Source organism: Eucyclogobius newberryi, unplaced genomic scaffold, assembly GCF_026437365.1.
Source record: "Eucyclogobius newberryi isolate DKJ021-1_F unplaced genomic scaffold, fEucNew1.0.hap1 SCAF_20, whole genome shotgun sequence".
Lineage (NCBI taxonomy): Eukaryota > Metazoa > Chordata > Actinopteri > Gobiiformes > Gobiidae > Eucyclogobius > Eucyclogobius newberryi.
This window is the reverse complement of record NW_027315835.1, coordinates 19,856,823-19,875,269: the sequence shown is the minus strand read 5'-3', so window position 1 is coordinate 19,875,269 and position 18,447 is coordinate 19,856,823. Positions and strand designations below refer to the sequence as shown.

General features: G+C 38.7%; 3 protein-coding genes across 3 annotated transcripts; 2 read left to right on the top strand and 1 right to left on the bottom strand.

The window, feature by feature from the left end:
* Positions 1-406: 406 nt before the first annotated feature.
* Positions 407-12,016, bottom strand: LOC140368774 (uncharacterized). The gene is made up of 8 exons (XM_072455834.1): positions 11,985-12,016; positions 8,709-8,738; positions 8,392-8,534; positions 5,910-5,961; positions 4,557-4,633; positions 1,793-2,196; positions 1,182-1,263; positions 407-978 (listed from the first exon to the last, which is right to left on the bottom strand). Exons 1-8 carry the CDS (start codon positions 12,014-12,016, stop codon positions 791-793), a joined length of 1,008 nt encoding a protein of 335 aa, XP_072311935.1. The 3' UTR covers positions 407-790.
* Positions 11,923-12,797, top strand: LOC140369249 (parvalbumin, thymic-like). Its single transcript, XM_072456522.1, has 4 exons — positions 11,923-12,075; positions 12,162-12,294; positions 12,395-12,504; positions 12,612-12,797. The coding sequence occupies exons 1-4, from the start codon at positions 12,015-12,017 to the stop codon at positions 12,638-12,640; spliced, it is 333 nt and encodes a 110-aa protein (XP_072312623.1). The 5' UTR covers positions 11,923-12,014; the 3' UTR covers positions 12,641-12,797.
* A 2,071-nt stretch (positions 12,798-14,868) lies between these two features.
* On the top strand, positions 14,869-16,856 carry pvalb3 (parvalbumin 3). The gene is made up of 5 exons (XM_072456251.1): positions 14,869-15,048; positions 15,383-15,448; positions 15,817-15,949; positions 16,329-16,438; positions 16,516-16,856. The coding sequence occupies exons 2-5, from the start codon at positions 15,388-15,390 to the stop codon at positions 16,539-16,541; spliced, it is 330 nt and encodes a 109-aa protein (XP_072312352.1). The 5' UTR covers positions 14,869-15,048; positions 15,383-15,387; the 3' UTR covers positions 16,542-16,856.
* Positions 16,857-18,447: the final 1,591 nt, after the last annotated feature.

The following is an 18,447-nucleotide window of genomic DNA, read 5'->3' as shown; positions in this document are numbered from 1 at the left end:
TTGAACAGTGTGTGTGAACACTACGAATGGTGGTGGCAGCTTTCCTCTTTCTTCTCAGCTCCACTGTATCTAATCAACCAAACCTCGTTGATGTGAGCAGCAGGCAGTGGAAACATTATCTGTTATTCTGAGTTTGTTCAGTTTCCTCTGCCTCTGCTGCCCCCAGGCTCTAAACTGTTTATTTAGCCACAACTGGCGATAACGTCTGAGCTCATTTAAATATACCACACTAAGTATACTGGAACATTTAAACACAACTGAAAACAACTCACACGAAACATTATGACAATTTATTACACAGACAAACGCTTCTTATTGCACTGACAAATGCAAATTAATTAAAATAAATAAATACAAATTAAATAAACGCCTTTTGGGGTTGATCAAGCAAATCATATGACTCATTCGAATATTTGCATATATTGACATTTATCTTGGCTTGGGGCTTCGATCCTAGAGTGGCATATGACCTTTGCGGCTAATGTAACATCCTGTTGCATCCTATTATGCCCTCGCTTATCCTGTGATGTCAAGAACGGCAGGTGCTTTAAATCCATTTGGGTCAGGGAGGGAGAGGGCGGGGGCACTATTAAAAAGCTTGAGTCATCCTAAAAGAGGAGGGAGATGAGCTAGTGGGGTGGACCAGTGCAGTTTTTCCATTATGCCAAGGCTGTTTGTCTGAGGCAAAAACAAGTGTGGAAGTGCAAGCCGTGATGACAGCATGACGGCCTTAGAGGAGGAAGGTTACCAATGAAAAAAAAAACTATTGGAGAGCGCTAAACGGTTTATCTCACGGTTCAAGGTCTGATTCGTTAATGTGTGTGAGGAACAGGCAGCTTTGAGACAGGAACAGACTCTTGGGCTTGGGAATGGTCCAGTTTTGAGTTGGCAGAGAAAAAGTGAAGGGGCAAGACTCCGGATGATTGTGTGGATGACAGTTCTTCTCCAAGGCTAAAAAGTCGTCTTCCCACTCCAGGCCTGCAGGGAAAACAAACAAGCAAACAAGTGATTGGGATAATGTGCTAATAGCCTGCAGGGACATTGTAACAACACTAACAAACATCAGCTTTTGCCAACAGTGCATGGTGTCCCTGCCCTAAAAAGAAGCCCCAGCTTGAAAGAATTACAGGGAATAAAGAATGTAACTTTACTTAAGCAAACCAGGTCTGTTGGAAAATTACCATTGTCGTCAAACAGGACTTCAGAGAGATTTGAAGAGGGGGATGTGTGGTTGTCAGCTGAAAACTTGTCTGCGGGACTGTCCTGGGTAAATGCAGATCATATTAATTAGAAACAGACGATTAAAACACTGCAAATGTGAGTTCCTCTGACTTGGTGCTGAAACCTTCTTGTGTTAGCCTTTGAGCTGGTTCAAAATGTGTAAATTGACATAAAAAATATCAAGTTTGAAAATGATCCAACAACAAACATAATGTCTATGTTGCCTTTGTTTGTCTTCGAGATACTGTAATTACTCCCTTTTCAAACATATACTTAAATATTGTTTAATTTGCTTGTATTACAAAGTGATTATTAATGTAAGATTACAAATCATGGGAATTATGTTTTAGTTTTAGTTTATTTGCCATTTATAGTTTGAAACCACATTGGAAAATGTTTAATTTCTTTAGTACACAAAAACGTTTATAGCAAATAATAATGATAAGCTACTTTAATAACAACACATTATATCATGTTTCAATAAATGTGATGCGCTAGTTTGGTGCATGATTTGACCTGTTGATTTTGTGATTATGAGTTAAATGCCAGTATTTTATTTCAAAATGTCTACCTTATCATACAGATAAACTATGACATCATCAGCAAAGGACACACTCTTCCTCCTGATTCCTTGTCCAGACTTTTTCTCCATTTTTCCATCACAAATACAGCTGTCACTACAGTCTTTGTTGAGCCCATCACTCTGACTCTGGTCGTGGTTATTGTTGCTGGAAATTTCGCGCCTGTTGGTATCTTCTATAAGGAATGGTCCAGTGATCTCCACAGACCAAACATCCCGACAGTAGATGGCATCAGAGAAAAGTTTTGCAAGAATATTATCAGTATAATGTACGACAACCGTCTCCTTTGAGTTGGAGTTTAAATTCTTTGTGAGATAATTGACATTATCTGGGGTGTGGAGAAAGTCTGTCCATGGACACAGCTCCACAAATGTTGAGTTTATAGAAGACAGCGCTGTAAAAACACACTCATTTCTGCATGAATCCAGAGCTGGGAGAGGACAAACTGTGGAGTGTGCTGTTCCTTTGTTGGTCCAACTGCTTCCACAGTCATGAAGGCAGTAGAAAGAAAGAAGCTCACTTTCACTTGAGACCATGTGGTTCTTCGTCATCCACAGCCGAACATTGGCATCCCTGTGTGAAGCAAACAAATAAAAAATACATAAAACAACAACATTTTAATTTGATTAGATTGAAATAGTATTATGATTAAATGTCAATCATCTGCTTGTCTCTGAGGATGTTATTGCTTTGCCTAGAATATTCTGTGAAATAAGTGTATTCATCCAATTATAGGTATTTTATGGCTCAAAAATACCTAAAAAAGCATGCATTCTTACTGTGGCTTGCCTTGTCACATATTTGAACTGTAAATTGGCCTGATGGCGTCATTGTTTGTTTCCATGGAGACAAATACGTTTTATGCCATACTGTGAAACATTCCAGATAAAGGAAAAACATTTCAACCAGACGTGTGTAACTTCAATGATTTTATATCTCATTGGTGAACATACATTGCAAATTGCATGTCTCTTGCTTTCACAGTGTAAAGTTGAGTGACAGCACTGAAGTAGAGAGAGAGAAACAAAAGTGGGTTTTGTGGTTTTTATATTTTGAGGATGTATTATTGGTAAATATTTTTGGTAAAGGTAGTAATTAATTTAACATGAATATGTATATAATATTCTTTGTTGATGTGATTATGTATTGGTTATGACAAGTCAAGTATTTTACAGCGCTGAACAACCATACATATAGGTATAATTTCTATCGTATTTTCCGGACTATAAGTATGAAATGCGATTGCAAGTGCGAAAATAAGAAATAAATATAGCCGCAAGCGGCAATGATCGGCCCTCGCCACGCCGCCGCCACACCACCGCCACGCCGCAAGAGGAGGGGGCGCTAACGCGCCCCAATGGTCCTTTTATCACGCCTACTGCTGAATCTGTGACACTGTCACATCTTCTCCCCTTTGTTTTACCATCAAAAAGCAATTTTATTTTGAATTCTTGGCAAAATGTGCGGCTTTGCCGCACAGACACCGTGACTCTTTGAATAAAAATGTGGATAACTTGTGATGGTCCACACCTGAAGATGAGTCTCACCAAATTTCACGTTGATAGGGCTAACTTGCTGGGAGGAGTTGGTGAAAGTATAAAGTGTAAACATGTTCTGGTGATTTCCCCATTGGAATGACATGGGAAGTTTCGGTCATCGCTACAGCAAAGCCGTAACAATTATGACATGGGTCTCATTTACTTTTTTGATGGGGATGCCAAAATTGAGTTGTGTGTCAAATTTCAGATAATTTCGCAAAACTAAACATTTAACCTCCATATAAAATCTGCAGGGGGCGCTGTGGCGCCAAATTAATTTATTTCACTTCAAGTAGGTTTAGGGCAAAGAGTTTAACAACTGATTCTAATTTGACGCAATTCGGACTTTATCTGCGCAAACGGCAGAAATGTTAAATTTGGGAGATTTGACAGGTATCAATGTAATTTGGATAACTTTTGATGTCCCACTCCTCAGTACCATTTTCACCAAATTTCAGCTTTTTAGAGCCAACGCCCTGGGAGGAGTTCGTAAAAGTACGACGTTTGGAAAAACTCCCGAGTCATGCTTAACCATTTTTGAAGCAATATGGCCGACATTTGGTTGGGCGGACGGCGTTGCCGTAATAATATTTTTTACTTCTCTTGTCACCATCTACCTCTGCGCCAAATTTCATGATTCTACGATCAGATTTTTTTGGGTCATTTCCTATCTCTCAATGCATTTTTGGTAAATTTGGGGGCGCTGACGCGCCAATTTTTTTTTATTTTAGAAAAGGGAAATAGCCAGAATGTAGAGAGGCACGATTTTTAAAGGTGTGCAAATTTTTGTGACTTTTCGTCAATGTTCACTGGGTGAAAAATATGGGGGTTGGTCCCGAGAAGAAGAAAGAAAGAAGAAGAATAGTCCGATGCGAAAACAATGTTTCCCATTTTTCAAATATCATAAACTATACATTTTCGGAAAGCGCTCGCGCTTTCCTACCTCATGGTGTGGGTCCCTGGTCCGCCCACTTTGTGTTTTTGGCCCTCTATACGGTAATAATGTTCAATTTTTGCATTACATGCTTATATGCACGGAACATGCAAGAGATGGGGAACTTATTCGTGAGCTACTTAGGGCAAATGAGTGCTTTATATGGGGATGACGAGCGGTCGTCATCCCAATGTAAAGTGCTCGTTTAGTGCGCACTTTTGCACGGGCTTCGCCCGTTTACAACGGTAATGTTCCATTTTCCTACTACTAATTAGTATGCACGGGGCGTCCGTGAGTGAAGGAGTGCGTTAGTGAGTGTTTGGAAGTGGGCGAGCGCTTTGCGCTCGATTTCGTGCGCACTACGTGCGCACTTTCGAGATTAATAGGCCTCTCGCCAGCTTGTGGCGCTCGGGCCTAATAACACATATAAGTCGCTCCGGAGTATAAGTATAAGTATATAAGTATGAGTATAAATATAAATATAAGTATAAGTCGCATCCCGGCCAAAACTACGGAAAAAGTGCAACTTACAGTCCGAAAAATGAGGGGAAATAGAGTAGATGTGGGTGAATATAAGTTTTTCTTCTACCCATTATTTGCTTGGTCTTGCCTGTGTGATGTGCTTCTCTTTGGTTTTGTATATGCGAGTATGTAAATTATGTTGAGATATTTTCCTTGACACAAACTGGAAATAAATGAATCAAGAGGATGAGTCATGGCTCGTGGCTTGTATTATATAACAATAATTTGAAAATAGGATTCATACTGAAAGTGTACTACTTTTAAATGTTTTTTTTTTTAACTGTATTTAAATGGAATTTCTTACTACTATACTTACTATAATACCATTGCATCTATCTATCTAAATCACAATGTATTCAAATTGATGAATTGACTTGTGCAAACGTGGCCTATGCGTGTATTCCCCAATGATTGTACCAAAAAAGGTCAGACAATCCAACATGATATCAACGTCTTTCAACTGTAGATAATCCCATATTGGAAACAGCTCCATGAATTCACCTATTTTTAGCGCTTCAATGTATGGTCTGCCCTTTAGTGTGCATCAAACCCCAGGACACACTAAATCTGATTTGTCAGCCTTTGTCTGTCGGATAAAACTGCGCACAGTTTACTTGACCACTCGCTTTTACGCTTGAATAAATATGAGGATCCGACCATCCAGGCAGACAATGACGCAACAGGAAACTTTTAACACTTGCAAGTAACCAAGCAACCGGTCCACAGTTGACAGGATGAGAGAGCTGACTCACTTTCATTGTGACGTACAGTATGTCAATGGACACGCACACAGCAAGTGCAAGGACAAGGGCGTAAACTAACATTCAGCTGTGTAACAGGTGCTCTGGCTAAACGACAAGACTATAAAAGCTTTTCTGCATACATCTAAATCCTACCCTACCTATTACTTTAAATCATACCTTTTTATTATCTCTTCATCAGTGCCGTTCCTCTTACAAAGCCACTGTAGACCTTCCTGTGAAATTGCCAGGCAAGCTCCACCCCTGAAGCACTTCAACTCTGTCAAAATCAAGAACGAAACATAGACAGTTCTTGCTGCATCATGATGGTGCATAATATGTGGTGCAACACAGAAGACAAGGACACTCCTACCTTGCATTATTGGAGAGCACAGGCTTCAAAGCATGGCCAAGCATCCAGGGCACTGAAAGAGCAACACAGAGAACAACATACAAGACAGTACAAGCGGTTGGAGGGGGTAAGGAGCGATGAAGGAGGATTAGAAGGACAGGGGAAGTGTGAAGGTCGGAAATGGTGGACGGGACAGTGAGCTCACTTTACGGGACGCTCTCAAGAGGCTGCTGCAGCTGGCCTTTCTGTAGCACAAACGCTGATCAATAACGGAGCTGTCCTAATGTGGCTCAGCTGACACACTGATGCAGAAGCAATGCAGGAGAACTGGAGACAAACAACACTGTGATGTTAAGTAGTGGACACATTCAGGGACATTTCAGTTGAGGATGTTTTTGAAATTATAATTTTGACATTGTAATTAGTGGTTTGTTACATCGAGCAGGTAAGAAGAGTATAAGGTAGGACTGCAAGATTAATTGCAATCAAATCAAAATTGCAAGTTGAATGAATGCAATGAGGAAATTGCAAAGGCTGCAATCTTTTAAGTGCTGTCATTTCTTCCACAAACAACTATTTGTTTTATTCTGCATAAAAACAGCTAATTCTGTTTAGTTTATCTGTTCTTGTGTTAGTTTGTCCGTTCAGATTTCAGTCTTTTTATCAATTCTCCTGAACTTAAAATGTGAACTGTATTGAAATCTAATCTCAATCATATTATTGCAATTAGATATTTTTACAAAATTGTGCAGCCCTGGCTATAAGGTATTAATTACTTTACACAATTTCTGAATAGTGACAATCAAGAGATAAAGACTATTAAATACTATTGAATATAATATAAATTGCAATAATTACTTTGTTTGAGATAGTCAGAAATAGTTGATTATGCACAGTAATATATATACATATATATATGGCCCATAGATGGAAAAAAATAACAACTTTGTAATAAAGTATTCCTCAAAAGTACTTATGTGAGTTGTCCATTTGCTCCCTCATGAGTATTGAAGACGCAACTGCAACATGTCCTCAGCAGACCACAGGCAGTAATAATAAGGGTCTCAGAACATAAAATCTAAAATCAAAAATCAAAGTAAGAGTTATGTTCATGTCAGTGTCATTACTGTGTCCATGGCTAAAGGTTGGAGCTTAGTTTTTATGTGACACAAGCATATTTTTCATTAGGCTCATCCTGCTGACACAGTCTTCCCCCTGGCAACAAAATCACTGATGCTGGAGTTCTGCTGTACACACCCAGACAGCATCAAGATGTTGTTACTAGGAAGCAACAGCGCCACTTACCACTCAGTCCATACTAAAATGTGACAGAGATGGAAGGATGGTGCTTGCAGTGCTGATTTCCTCTCATTTTCCTTTTACGGTATTTGGTTGTCGGCCCACGGGTCACTCAGGGCATGATGGTCTCAGAGAGTACAGAGTTTCAATGTCCAACTCTTTTTTCACTGGACCCAGCAGTGCATGTGAGCTTCTTACACATTCTATTTTCATATGATTGATGTGACTTTCTCATATTCCATTAGCTTAACTGATACTGTATCAAATAGATGAGTTGCTGATGAGTTGATGATTTTAACCAAGCTGTAAATAATGTTACTTCTAAAGTTCATTGAATAATACGTAAATACTCAAAATCACATGTAAGCAATATTAAATTCAAGTTTTTCTCAAGACAAAATGCCTAAATAATAAAATATACCAGTAAAGTAATAAGGTAATGCAGATGAGATATGCCACTGTTGCAACTAAATATTACTCTTAACATATATAAATGAAGTAAAAGCATCTATTTACTTTCCAACTCGAAATGGCCTCCAGTAATTAACAGCCTGAAGTAATAGAGCCCAAAAAACAATGACTTGGGTAGCAGTAATATTTCTGCCTGTTCTGATTAGGACGTAAGCTGCACAGTGCATGCCAGTAAAACTGGCAATGAACACTATCTTTTTACCTCCACAGCCACAGAATCACTGTATCAAGAAGGGGACAGCAAACTGACACCGTCCAGTCCACGACAGGACGGTAATGTTAGAACATTGGTCTTATTCTAGGAGAGGAACATATGGAGCTCAAGTGTTTCACTTCACTGTCCCACGCCACAGGAATTGGCTGCAGCAAAGCACCCTGGGTACAAAGAGGGGAAGTGAAACATCCAGTTTGAGACTTTATTTGGACACAGTGGGGTGTGAGGCATGAAAGGCGACACTGAAACAACACCATAACATAAATATATCATACGTGTGTACATATTTGTTCAAGGTGCATGCTTAAACGGTAATAAAATATATTCTTAGTCATGAGGAGGCAGGATGGCAGGCCCCTTTACCATTACCAGAAAGCAGTGGAGCATTACATGTAGCTGAGACTTGTTGTTATCAGCACACAGCATTAAAAAGGTTTACTCATTTTGCCGGGGATTACCAGGTCTTAAAGTGTTTGCTGACAGAGAGTCCTACAATATGACGACATAACAGTTGGATACTTCTCAGCTGTGGGGGCCGAGTATTTATGAGGCTCTGTTGACAGGGGTACACCTGCTGTACAGTCCACTCCAGACTGGGATCAGTCTGGAGTGCCACATCTCTGCCAAGGGGAACGGCCTTATTGGGACAAGTGTGAGCTGCACTGTGAGAGAGAGAGAAAGAGAGAGACAAGGTGTGAAGACAGAGAGATGCAGGAGGGCAGTGTGGGGAAGGTGGGGCACGATTTCCTGCTGTTATAAGCACAGGGATTACCCGCAGTCATTAGCTACTCCCATCCTTCAATGTACAAAATCCATCACAAGGCAGGTTTACATACTTGATCTTGTTTACTTTCAGCAGGCCTAAGCTGGCAGGACAAGACACCACCTTGTTAACAAATTATAGGAGATAAATAATACTTAATTTGGTCTGATAGCGTTATATAATCAAACCTCAATCCAAAAAACACAATTGAAAACTGTCATACACCGTAATTATACCGGTACTCTACAATACTACAATATTCTAGATTTTGGAGGAATTGTGCTGACTGTAGTAAAATTAAAACTGTACCTTCAGAGTAGATTAATTAAGATCTACAAGTTCAAGTCTGATGTTATAATTTCTGCCCTTCAAATAATAAAAATACACATTTTACCTTTTACATTAACAGTGCCTCTCCACTAGAAGTCAGTATTGTGTAGCTTACAGTGTCAGCTCTGACATAAAATCCACAGAACTAATGGTTGTAAAAATGAAGCAGTTTGTGTGCATGAGGCTTTCCTTCAAAACCAACCATTTTAATATTAACATATTAGTATTACCAGTATTACCATTATTACCATTGAAAAACTTAGTGAGAAAATACTTGCCACATCGGTCAGCAAAGCACAGTTGAGACATTGTGAAGATGAACATGAGAGATAAAGGCGTGTCTAGGGGTCTGGTCTTTCTTGTGGATGAAAGACATAGATCGTAAAGAGTAGACCTGACTTTTAACCCCTTCACAGACATCTACAACAGGCAGTGGGACAGCTGAGGGACTCCACGACAAGTTTAACGTGTTTATGGAATAGCTGGGTTTGAGTGCTCGCTGACAGAGCTCTCATTTTCACACACCAGCACACAGCGCTCTGATCAGATAAGAACAGATATGTTTCAGTGGCTAATCTTAAATGTGATGAGGTTTACAGCGAGCCTTGGCAGTGGAATATACATAAATATCTATTCATGAATCAGGCTTGCCCACAAGGGTATATCACACTACTTGCTATAGCATTAAGCCGCAGTGAGAACAGTGAGACTGTGTTTCAAACCGTGCTCAGTGTGAGTTTAAAAACTACTGCTCAAGAAAGTCCCTGCATCCACATCCCTCTAACCCCCTTTACTCTTCTCTCTCCTGTCACATTCATTCAGCCAACTGGTCTTCATCCAGACTGATCTATTTCCAATGCCTTTTGAGTCCAAAATGTAATGACTCGGGCCAGGCCCCTGGTTACATCTCAGATAGAGAATAAAACCTCCAGACTGATCTCATTCAAGACACTGTAACAGCTCAAAACAAGCTAAAAAGGATCGACTTTCTTCAGTCTGACCATCAACAAATAATTCAGGGAGTCCAACTGTAATGAGGAGGAGAGGCGTACCTGTAAGCAAATGGATTAATAGATCAATTATTGAAGCTTTTTTTCCACTTTGGGCTGTTCTTTCATTATATAAGACACATTCATAGTGCATTGGCAGCTATGTAGTTAAGTGTAGGGGTCCAAAATGTAATGATTCTGCCTAGATTCATCTGTTAATCAATAAGCTAATTATGATTATCACAATATAATTATTAATAGATTATTTGAAATTATTTTAGAAGTGAAAATACAGTCCTAGCCCCTGACATGCCCTTGCTCTTTCCCCATTTTATAACTCACCAATTAAAAGTCCAAAGTCCAAATTGCCACACCTTTAAAAACATTTATTTGACTTTCTTCTTTGAAAAAAAATCTGATAATTCCCAAAATGTTATTATGAAGATTAATAACACTATAATCATTTAGCGAACAGTACAATCAAACATCTGACACCTTTTAAAAGCAAAATGATGAACAAAAGTATCACCTCACACACATCAGCCCCTCTCTAAATGTGTTTTCCTCTTTCCTCTTTCTTCCTCCTCCACAGCCCAATCATGCAGGAAGCTTGATCTTCCTGAAAACAAGCCTCGCACTATAAAGTTGGACAAGGCCAATGGGGCACATGTACATGAGGAAAGCAGAGGATGTTTTTGTCTTTCTTCAGGCCGGTTACTGTGGGCCTCACTGGGGTCCATCCTGAGGAAATCTGCTGTACGTCATTCTGACCGCTCCGTGGACCCGGTGTAACCAGGTTGGACCACAGTGATGCAGTGAATCCCCAAACCTTTACACAGGAGCTATAAGGACCTATGGAAAACACTCATCATCATATAATCAGCTGCATGACTTTCTCTGACCGTCCAAAATGGATAAGGTTGTAACAACACCTTTAACTGCATTTCTTTCTTGGCAGTTTACTTCATTCGGCTACTGTCATGTAGAGAAACATGAAATAGATGGTTTGAGTGCAGTTGCAGCTTTCTTGGCCTTCAGTAAATGCAGCTCAACTTTTCTCTTCATTAGTATTATACAGTGCATAGATAACAATGCAAACGCTGTGTGTGTTTAAAATAAGAATGTCATATTCCTGTCAAATTGTTTAAATCAAATCAAATCAAATTTATTTATAAAGCACAATTCATACAACTGCAATTCAAAGTGCTTTACAGTGTTTAAAACACAATTTAAAACAAGTAATGAGGTAAAAACACAATGCAGTTTATAAAAATGTAAAACAATGTACATTAGAGTAAAGTAAAGAATAAAAATAATGTAGTATTTTAAAATATTAAACACCAGGTAAAATCAGTCATAGGCGCGGCTAAACAAAACAGTTTTTAGTTTGGATTTAAACACAGTCGGGGTGGGGGCCTGTCTCACGTAAGGCCTAATCTTAGGTTATACAGAGAAACTATTAGCTAAATTACTTCAGTTAGCTACTTCTGCCTGTCTTAAAAGAGTGTAAGCATTAACCAAATTAGATTCTCAAATGTATTCTATTTTAAAAACATGTATTACCTACATACATATTATCGAACTTGTAATTTCATCTGGTTCCATACAAGGACAGTGCTCCACAGAAATAATACTCTTTTATGGACAGTTTTTGTCTTATGTTTTGTGTTTACCAACCAAGTTTTACATGGTTTCACTCAACACAGCCTACCATTTAAAGTATTTTTTATCCAGGTGCTGGTGGGTCTTTTAGCCTAACTGTGAAAGACATAACAATAGTGTGTTTTGGTTTTGATACAGCATGAGGGCATAATAGCAGGATGTTTACTGCAACTACTGAGCAGCCATTCATCATCAAGCTAAGCTAATTCAAACTTTGGTTTTGTTTTATTCAATGGAAAACAAATGGGAGGAAGGCAAAAGTGAGTCTTCTTTAAATCCCACACAGTGTGAAGTGGTCAGCTGCAGGTGACAGCAGACAGAAGGACACTGGTGGTTTCTGACACAGCCATGAAAAGGCTGTTGGTCACCAGTCACACAGCATCACTCCGACCAGCATCATGGCTATCACTGACTTCCTGGCAGCATCTGATATTAATTCAGCGATTAATGCATGCAAAGGTGAGGTGGAACTGCTTTGTGTGGTACGATGTTGCAGGAAGCAAACATCATAGCGAGAGCCTAACCTATATGTTTTTCTATTTCAGCAAAGGACTCTTTCAACCCCAAGATGTTTTTCAAATCTGTGGGTTTATCCAAGAAAACACCATCAGAGATAGAGAGGGTCTTCAAGATTTTAGATCACGACAAAAGTGGCTTTATAGAACAAGATGAGTTACAGTTGAGTTACACTGTGCAAACATTACTTTTTTAAAATTTTACCCATCCAAAAGGTCTGATATGTCTGTATCTGTTTTCTCATTGCGTTTGTACTTTACAGATTATTCCTACAGAACTTCTTAAAAGGAGCCAGGCTTCTGACTGCAGCTGAGACCAGAGCCTTTCTTCTGGAGGGAGACTCTGATGGAGATGGCAAGATTGGTTGGGAAGGTAGTCGCTGCTTTTTCATAGCTACAAAATATAAAATAGTAAAGAGTCAGGAAAATCACAATAGTTGTTTTGTGATTTGCACTAAATAAATATTATTTTATTCACAGAGTTTTCTGCACTGGTTAAGTCGTCATAAGACTTGCGTCATCTCTATGGATATGGTTTTCTCAAGATGGGCTTGTTACATTGAGTAGTAGCTATGACACATGATCTGTATGTAAAAGTGAATTGTTAAACCTTGTCTTTCCCTGCCATATTTTTGATAGAGATGACAAATAAATGATAACTAATTATTTCTGTACCCTGTCTTGATTTCCACCGTGTCAGTCCAGCTTAATCCAGTCTCAGATTGTGCTATGGTCAGGGTGTCTTCTCTTGGAGCTGAAGAAGGCCAATGGTTTCTCTAATTAACAGACAAGGAAAACGTCCACTTAAACCTACTGCTTGTCAATTGTCAAGTGTCCAGTGTCAATTGGGGAAATGCATGTCTTCCTTTATTACTAACTTGGTGCTGTCCACAGTAACTTCAAAATGATTTATTTGCACAAAAGTTGGTAACTAGGTCAATGAACAGAGGTCTGTCCCGTCAACCCTAGTCCCGTTTTTGGCACACGTTGTGGGTCAGGGTTTTGGCATTATGTGCTGCTGATCCAGTGAGAACTCATGGGAAGGCTCTTCTGGTACATGTGAAATTGAGGTGAACTGTGAGCAGGGATGGACAGATCGAGTTTCAATGTCAGGACATTGCAGGACTTCTCTTGATAGTTCATCTCCACTTTACTAGTGCATGAGTAAGACCAACAAACAAAATACACATTGGTTCTAATACGTCAGGGCACTACTTTTTGTGATTTGTGCGCAGGAAAAGATGTCAGTTTTTATTCAAATGAAAATACATTTTAGAGATACAGAAGATACGTTAATTTAAAAAGATTTCTTGAGTGCTCACCCTGTTTTGAATTACAGAACTCCATAGCCTAATGAGTCTCATCCCGCTGTGAGATTTGTAACATAAACCTGATATCGAAGAAGGGCAGAAATAGTTGCAGTATCTAGGGCGTCGTGTGAGGTGACAGACCTCATTTGACTAGAGCCAACATTAAAGCACATCTATTAGCGGCATAATAAACGTGGATTTGGAACACATTAGACTGATGTATTGCTCAAATGCTCCTTAGTTATAACCAAGTTTAAATTGAACAAGACAGATGACAATTGACTAACACATATTACCATACAATTTGTGTCTTACCGCATAGAATATTTTATGACAAATGTGTTCGATCTGAAATCAGCTTTAGCAAAGTCAACAGTCCTGGGTGTAAGAGTTTATCTTAATTTAATGACACTTGCATTTATTTAAAGGCTTATCAGGATTTGTAAAGATTATTAAAATCTAGTGGTATTAAATCAGAAGGCCAGAGATGTCCCCACCTCACACTGCCCTCTGACGAGCTGTGTGGGCACAACAAGTTGCAGAAAAGGTAAAGCCCTGTTAGTATAACAGATTATTGCACTCTAACTCTGTGGTGGTGATTCTATAGTATCAGCTTTCATCCGCTAATGATGACATCATATCACATCATTTTAATCACCATATGAACAGTGAGATTCAAATATATATGACCATATGTATGACCATTCTTGTGAGTGAAAAGACAATTATAGAAAACTCTCTATTTATCCTGCATAACATAAAGACAAGCAGCCAAGTGAGCTTAGTCTGTGACATTAAATATATACATTAACAAGTCAATTCAAATTTAGATATATTAACATTAGTTCAATCAATAATAAAAAATAAAAAAGCATACATATTATTTATATGAAATCAAAATCTTGATCACACCCCCATAAAAGATTGATTAAAATGTTTTAAAAATGTTAAACAGATCTGTCCCTGATGTTTGGATCTGAGCCAAGTCCTTTCAAACATGTTACACGTGCCACTTAAGCTCAGGCTGTGATGACTTTCACAGAGGTATATTCTGCCTGTTTTTACCTCATCAATCACCACTGAAATGCTGATATGGTTTTAGAAAGCTAGGAGAATTTCCTAATTCCTGTTTATAGGTGATATTTTGAGGACTTTTGCAAGAGCAAATGTTTAAACATTAACAAGATATAAAGCCATTGGATACATTGGTTTAAAACCCCTAAAGTGTGATATATTCTGTAATTACACATTACATCCCAGATAGATTTAATGGAAATGTTACCTCTCTTTGTCCACAAAGCAGGGCAAAAGTTTCATCCAAATCAGCAGTGTATATATTATTAGCACTATGCAATATCAAGCACTTTTGCATAAGCTTATGTAGCCTACCATTTAAGCATCTTCATTTATGTACATATAAATAGAACAGCCCTGTCTACTAGACACATTTTTGACCTGCAATGACTGCTTTGCCACAGTGTCTATTACATAGCCTATGCATCATATTTCCACCAGTATATAAGCTGGACAGTGCCACCGGGACATTTACTGCAGTGAGCTGATTCATCTGAGTGAATTCCACTTTAGTCCATAGAGCTAACCCTAAGGTGAGTGTCACAGAGGAGCTGCTCAGCTTCATGCCTCATCACTGCTCGGGGCTATGGGACCATACTAAGGACACACGCTTCCTTCTGACTTTGGAATTACCAAGGAACTAAATGGAATCAAAGCAAGCAAGGCTGCAAAGGATGCTTAAAAATCTTTTGCCAATGAAACTAATGGACTACAGTTGGTGACTACAATTTTGATTGGGAAGGAAGAGTCAAAATGGGAATTTAAAATACTCTGCATGAATAATGGGGACTTGAATTGGGATGCATGATTCAAACTGGCTTTATTGTGTGTACTTGCATTGATTAAATGTTTTCGTTTCCTCCACAGTCGAAATGGCCTTCGCTGGAATTCTCCAAGAGGCTGACGTCACTGCAGCCCTGGCTGCTTGCTCAGGTAAAACCTACACATATGTTTGCATAGCCAATACTATGGCATTTGAGTATCAGAGTGCCCTAACCCTAACCCTAACACTGCCATACACTTTACACAATATTCACATTAAATATAGAGGATCAGTGAATAATCAAGATTAGGAAATTGCTAGTTATATGTAAATAAACTTAAAAATAAAATTAACAAGTCTTAAATAATGAAAAAGGCAGCATGAATATAAAGATTTGAAAACTGATATTGTATTTAATTTTTGATGATGAAAGGATCATGCCATGATTTTCTGCTTAGTCTGCTCTACATGGTCAGTCAGTTTGGAAGAGTCACAGTAGAAACATGTTAAGGTAATGACATTTTTTGTTTCTTTGCAGCTGCCGACTCCTTCAAGTACAAGGAATTCTTTGCCAAGGTCGGCCTGGCTGCCAAGAGCGCCGGTGACATCAAGAAGGCCTTTGAGGTCATTGACCAGGACAAGAGTGGCTTTATTGAGGAGGATGAGCTGAAGTAAGCACCACCTCTTACATTACATTTCACCTCAGGCCAAGCTGTCCTAGAAACGGCATCATCTTTCTGTGGTCCGCAATTTAGGGTGATGTCAGCTTCTCAAAGTATCTCCAGTAAGAAGTCTGATGGGAATCTAATGGTACAATCCCACTTTCAGCATATCAAAATGGGGGGGAACTGAATAAACCTGAAGATAGACCAGGACTTAACAAGGACTAGAACAGGATCATATGTGTGAACGCACCTTAAGACACCAGTTTAGTCTTATAGTATTATTTTTTTCATGCCAATTGCAGAGTAAATATTTTTCAAAGTAATACATTTCTATTCCATAGTTTTATTTATTGAACATTTCTTAACTGATATAACCTGTTTTTAGGCTGTTCCTGCAGAATTTCTCTGCTGGAGCCAGAGCTCTGACCGATGGAGAGACCAAGGCGTTCCTGAAGGCCGGTGACTCCGATGGTGATGGCAAGATCGGAGTTGATGGTGAGGAATTATTGTTTACCTCCAAATTTAAGAAAAAGCCAGAAATGTTCTAAATTTGAATCTGCTTTTCCTTACAGAGTTCACTGCCCTGATCAAGTCCTAAATGAAGACTCTGATCATCAGATTACTTAATTCTCGGAATGGAACAACTTGATTTATTTCTCTTTTTTCCCAAACACTCTCTCTTCATCTCACAAAGCAAAAGATTTTATACAAGTGACCCTTGACCCCCGGGTTTGCTGCCCTTTATGCTGCCATGATGAATGTACCTGATTTAGTGTGAAGCATGGTTGACTTGTGTCTTTCTCTCTTTCTCTCTCTCACTTCTGTCGTCGTTGTACTGTTAGTGTCTTAAGGCGATGTACTTTGTGACAAATGGATGGACGATGAGACTAAATTAAAGGCTCTTTTTCAATAATGCAAGCTTATCATTATTCTTTCATATTAATCCTTCACATAAACATTTTATTATTTAGATTGCATAATAATATAATGACATGATAATATAATTTAACAACATACTTTATCAAACTAAATGCTAAAAGATAAAGTACATAGGCAGCACTATTTAGCGAGACAATCCACGGGTTTCAGAATGATAAGAAATTGAGATTGTTGCCATAGCGAACAACAATTGATAACAAAAAAGAACTCTTCAAAAGGTTACACATAACAAGAAGCAGAAATCCATGAATAAGAGAGAACAGTAGCTCAAATGCACACTTGAAAAACATAAAATAATAATAATGCCTCCTTAAAACAATAACACTGACGGAGTTGATTTATAGGATGTATACAGACAAATACACAAATATAAAGGATAGCCTACACATGTTGACCTATTAATTCAAAGTCTATATGACAGGCTCAGCCGTTTTTTTAAATTAAGACTTAGTTTGGTGGATTGCACCTGTGGTAAACATTTATTCTTCCGTTATGTTGCAGTTTGAGAAAGAATTTGGAAAAATAAAAGTTAAATATTACAGGAAGTTGTGCAGAGTTCTAAACCATCAAATGTCATCAAAAGACGAGGTATCGTTGAAAACACAGACAAATTAGTTTTAACTGACACAATTTCCTGACAGTTTAAATGATCATTCAACAAAGTAAAGGTGTCATATGGTATTATTGTTTGTCAAATCCATCTAAATTATCGTGGAATTTATATGGGTTTTGGCTATTGTTTACAATAGCGTTGATAGGTTACAGTTATGGAATAACCTTTACCTATGAAATATTTGTTACTCAGTTCCAACCAGGAAGTACAATTATTATCTTTACAAAATGGTCAAACTGCGGACAAATAGGCAAAATGTATAGTAAAATCTGAAATATAATTGTGTTCACTACGTTTTAGTGAAATATGTAGTCGGAAATTCCACATAAACTATATAGATAACTGTGATACGGCCTGGTCCCTTCTGGTTCTAAAATAATAACCACCAGAGGGCGTTGATGTTTCCCCTCTATGTGCCCAACTAGAGAATAATGTAAACCCTTAATATCATTTGCTTCAAAAAAAAAAAAAAAAAAAACGTGCTGGTTGTTTTCAATTAATCAGAATAGGCTTTTAAAATGTTGTTTAATGGTAAATTTTATTCCCCAGGTTCTCGTTACACGGGCCCTGCCATTAGTGCTGACTGTGTTCACCAGGGGCCCTGCTGTGTCAGAAGGTTTCAGAGGCTCCTCCTAGTGGACTGTTGCTATAGGAACGAGGTGACCCCCCCTACACTCACCTTGTGAGCTCTCTAGGCCTATCATCTCTTCCAGGCAAAGTTAGTTGCATGTTTTCTTTTTACTCATTACAGGATATTTTTAAGCCTCGATGCCACCGCGGTGAAGTTAGTTTCACGTTGGACGTTGGATATTCGCCTCCGCAACTAGAGCGGGAGCTTCCTCTGAGTGTGCCCCGCCTGCAGTAGCTCGACACAGGGAGCTACGCGCTGAAGTGCCGCTTGGTACGCCAGTTAGGGACCGACTCTAAAGTACCGTTTGTTATCTTAAAAAAT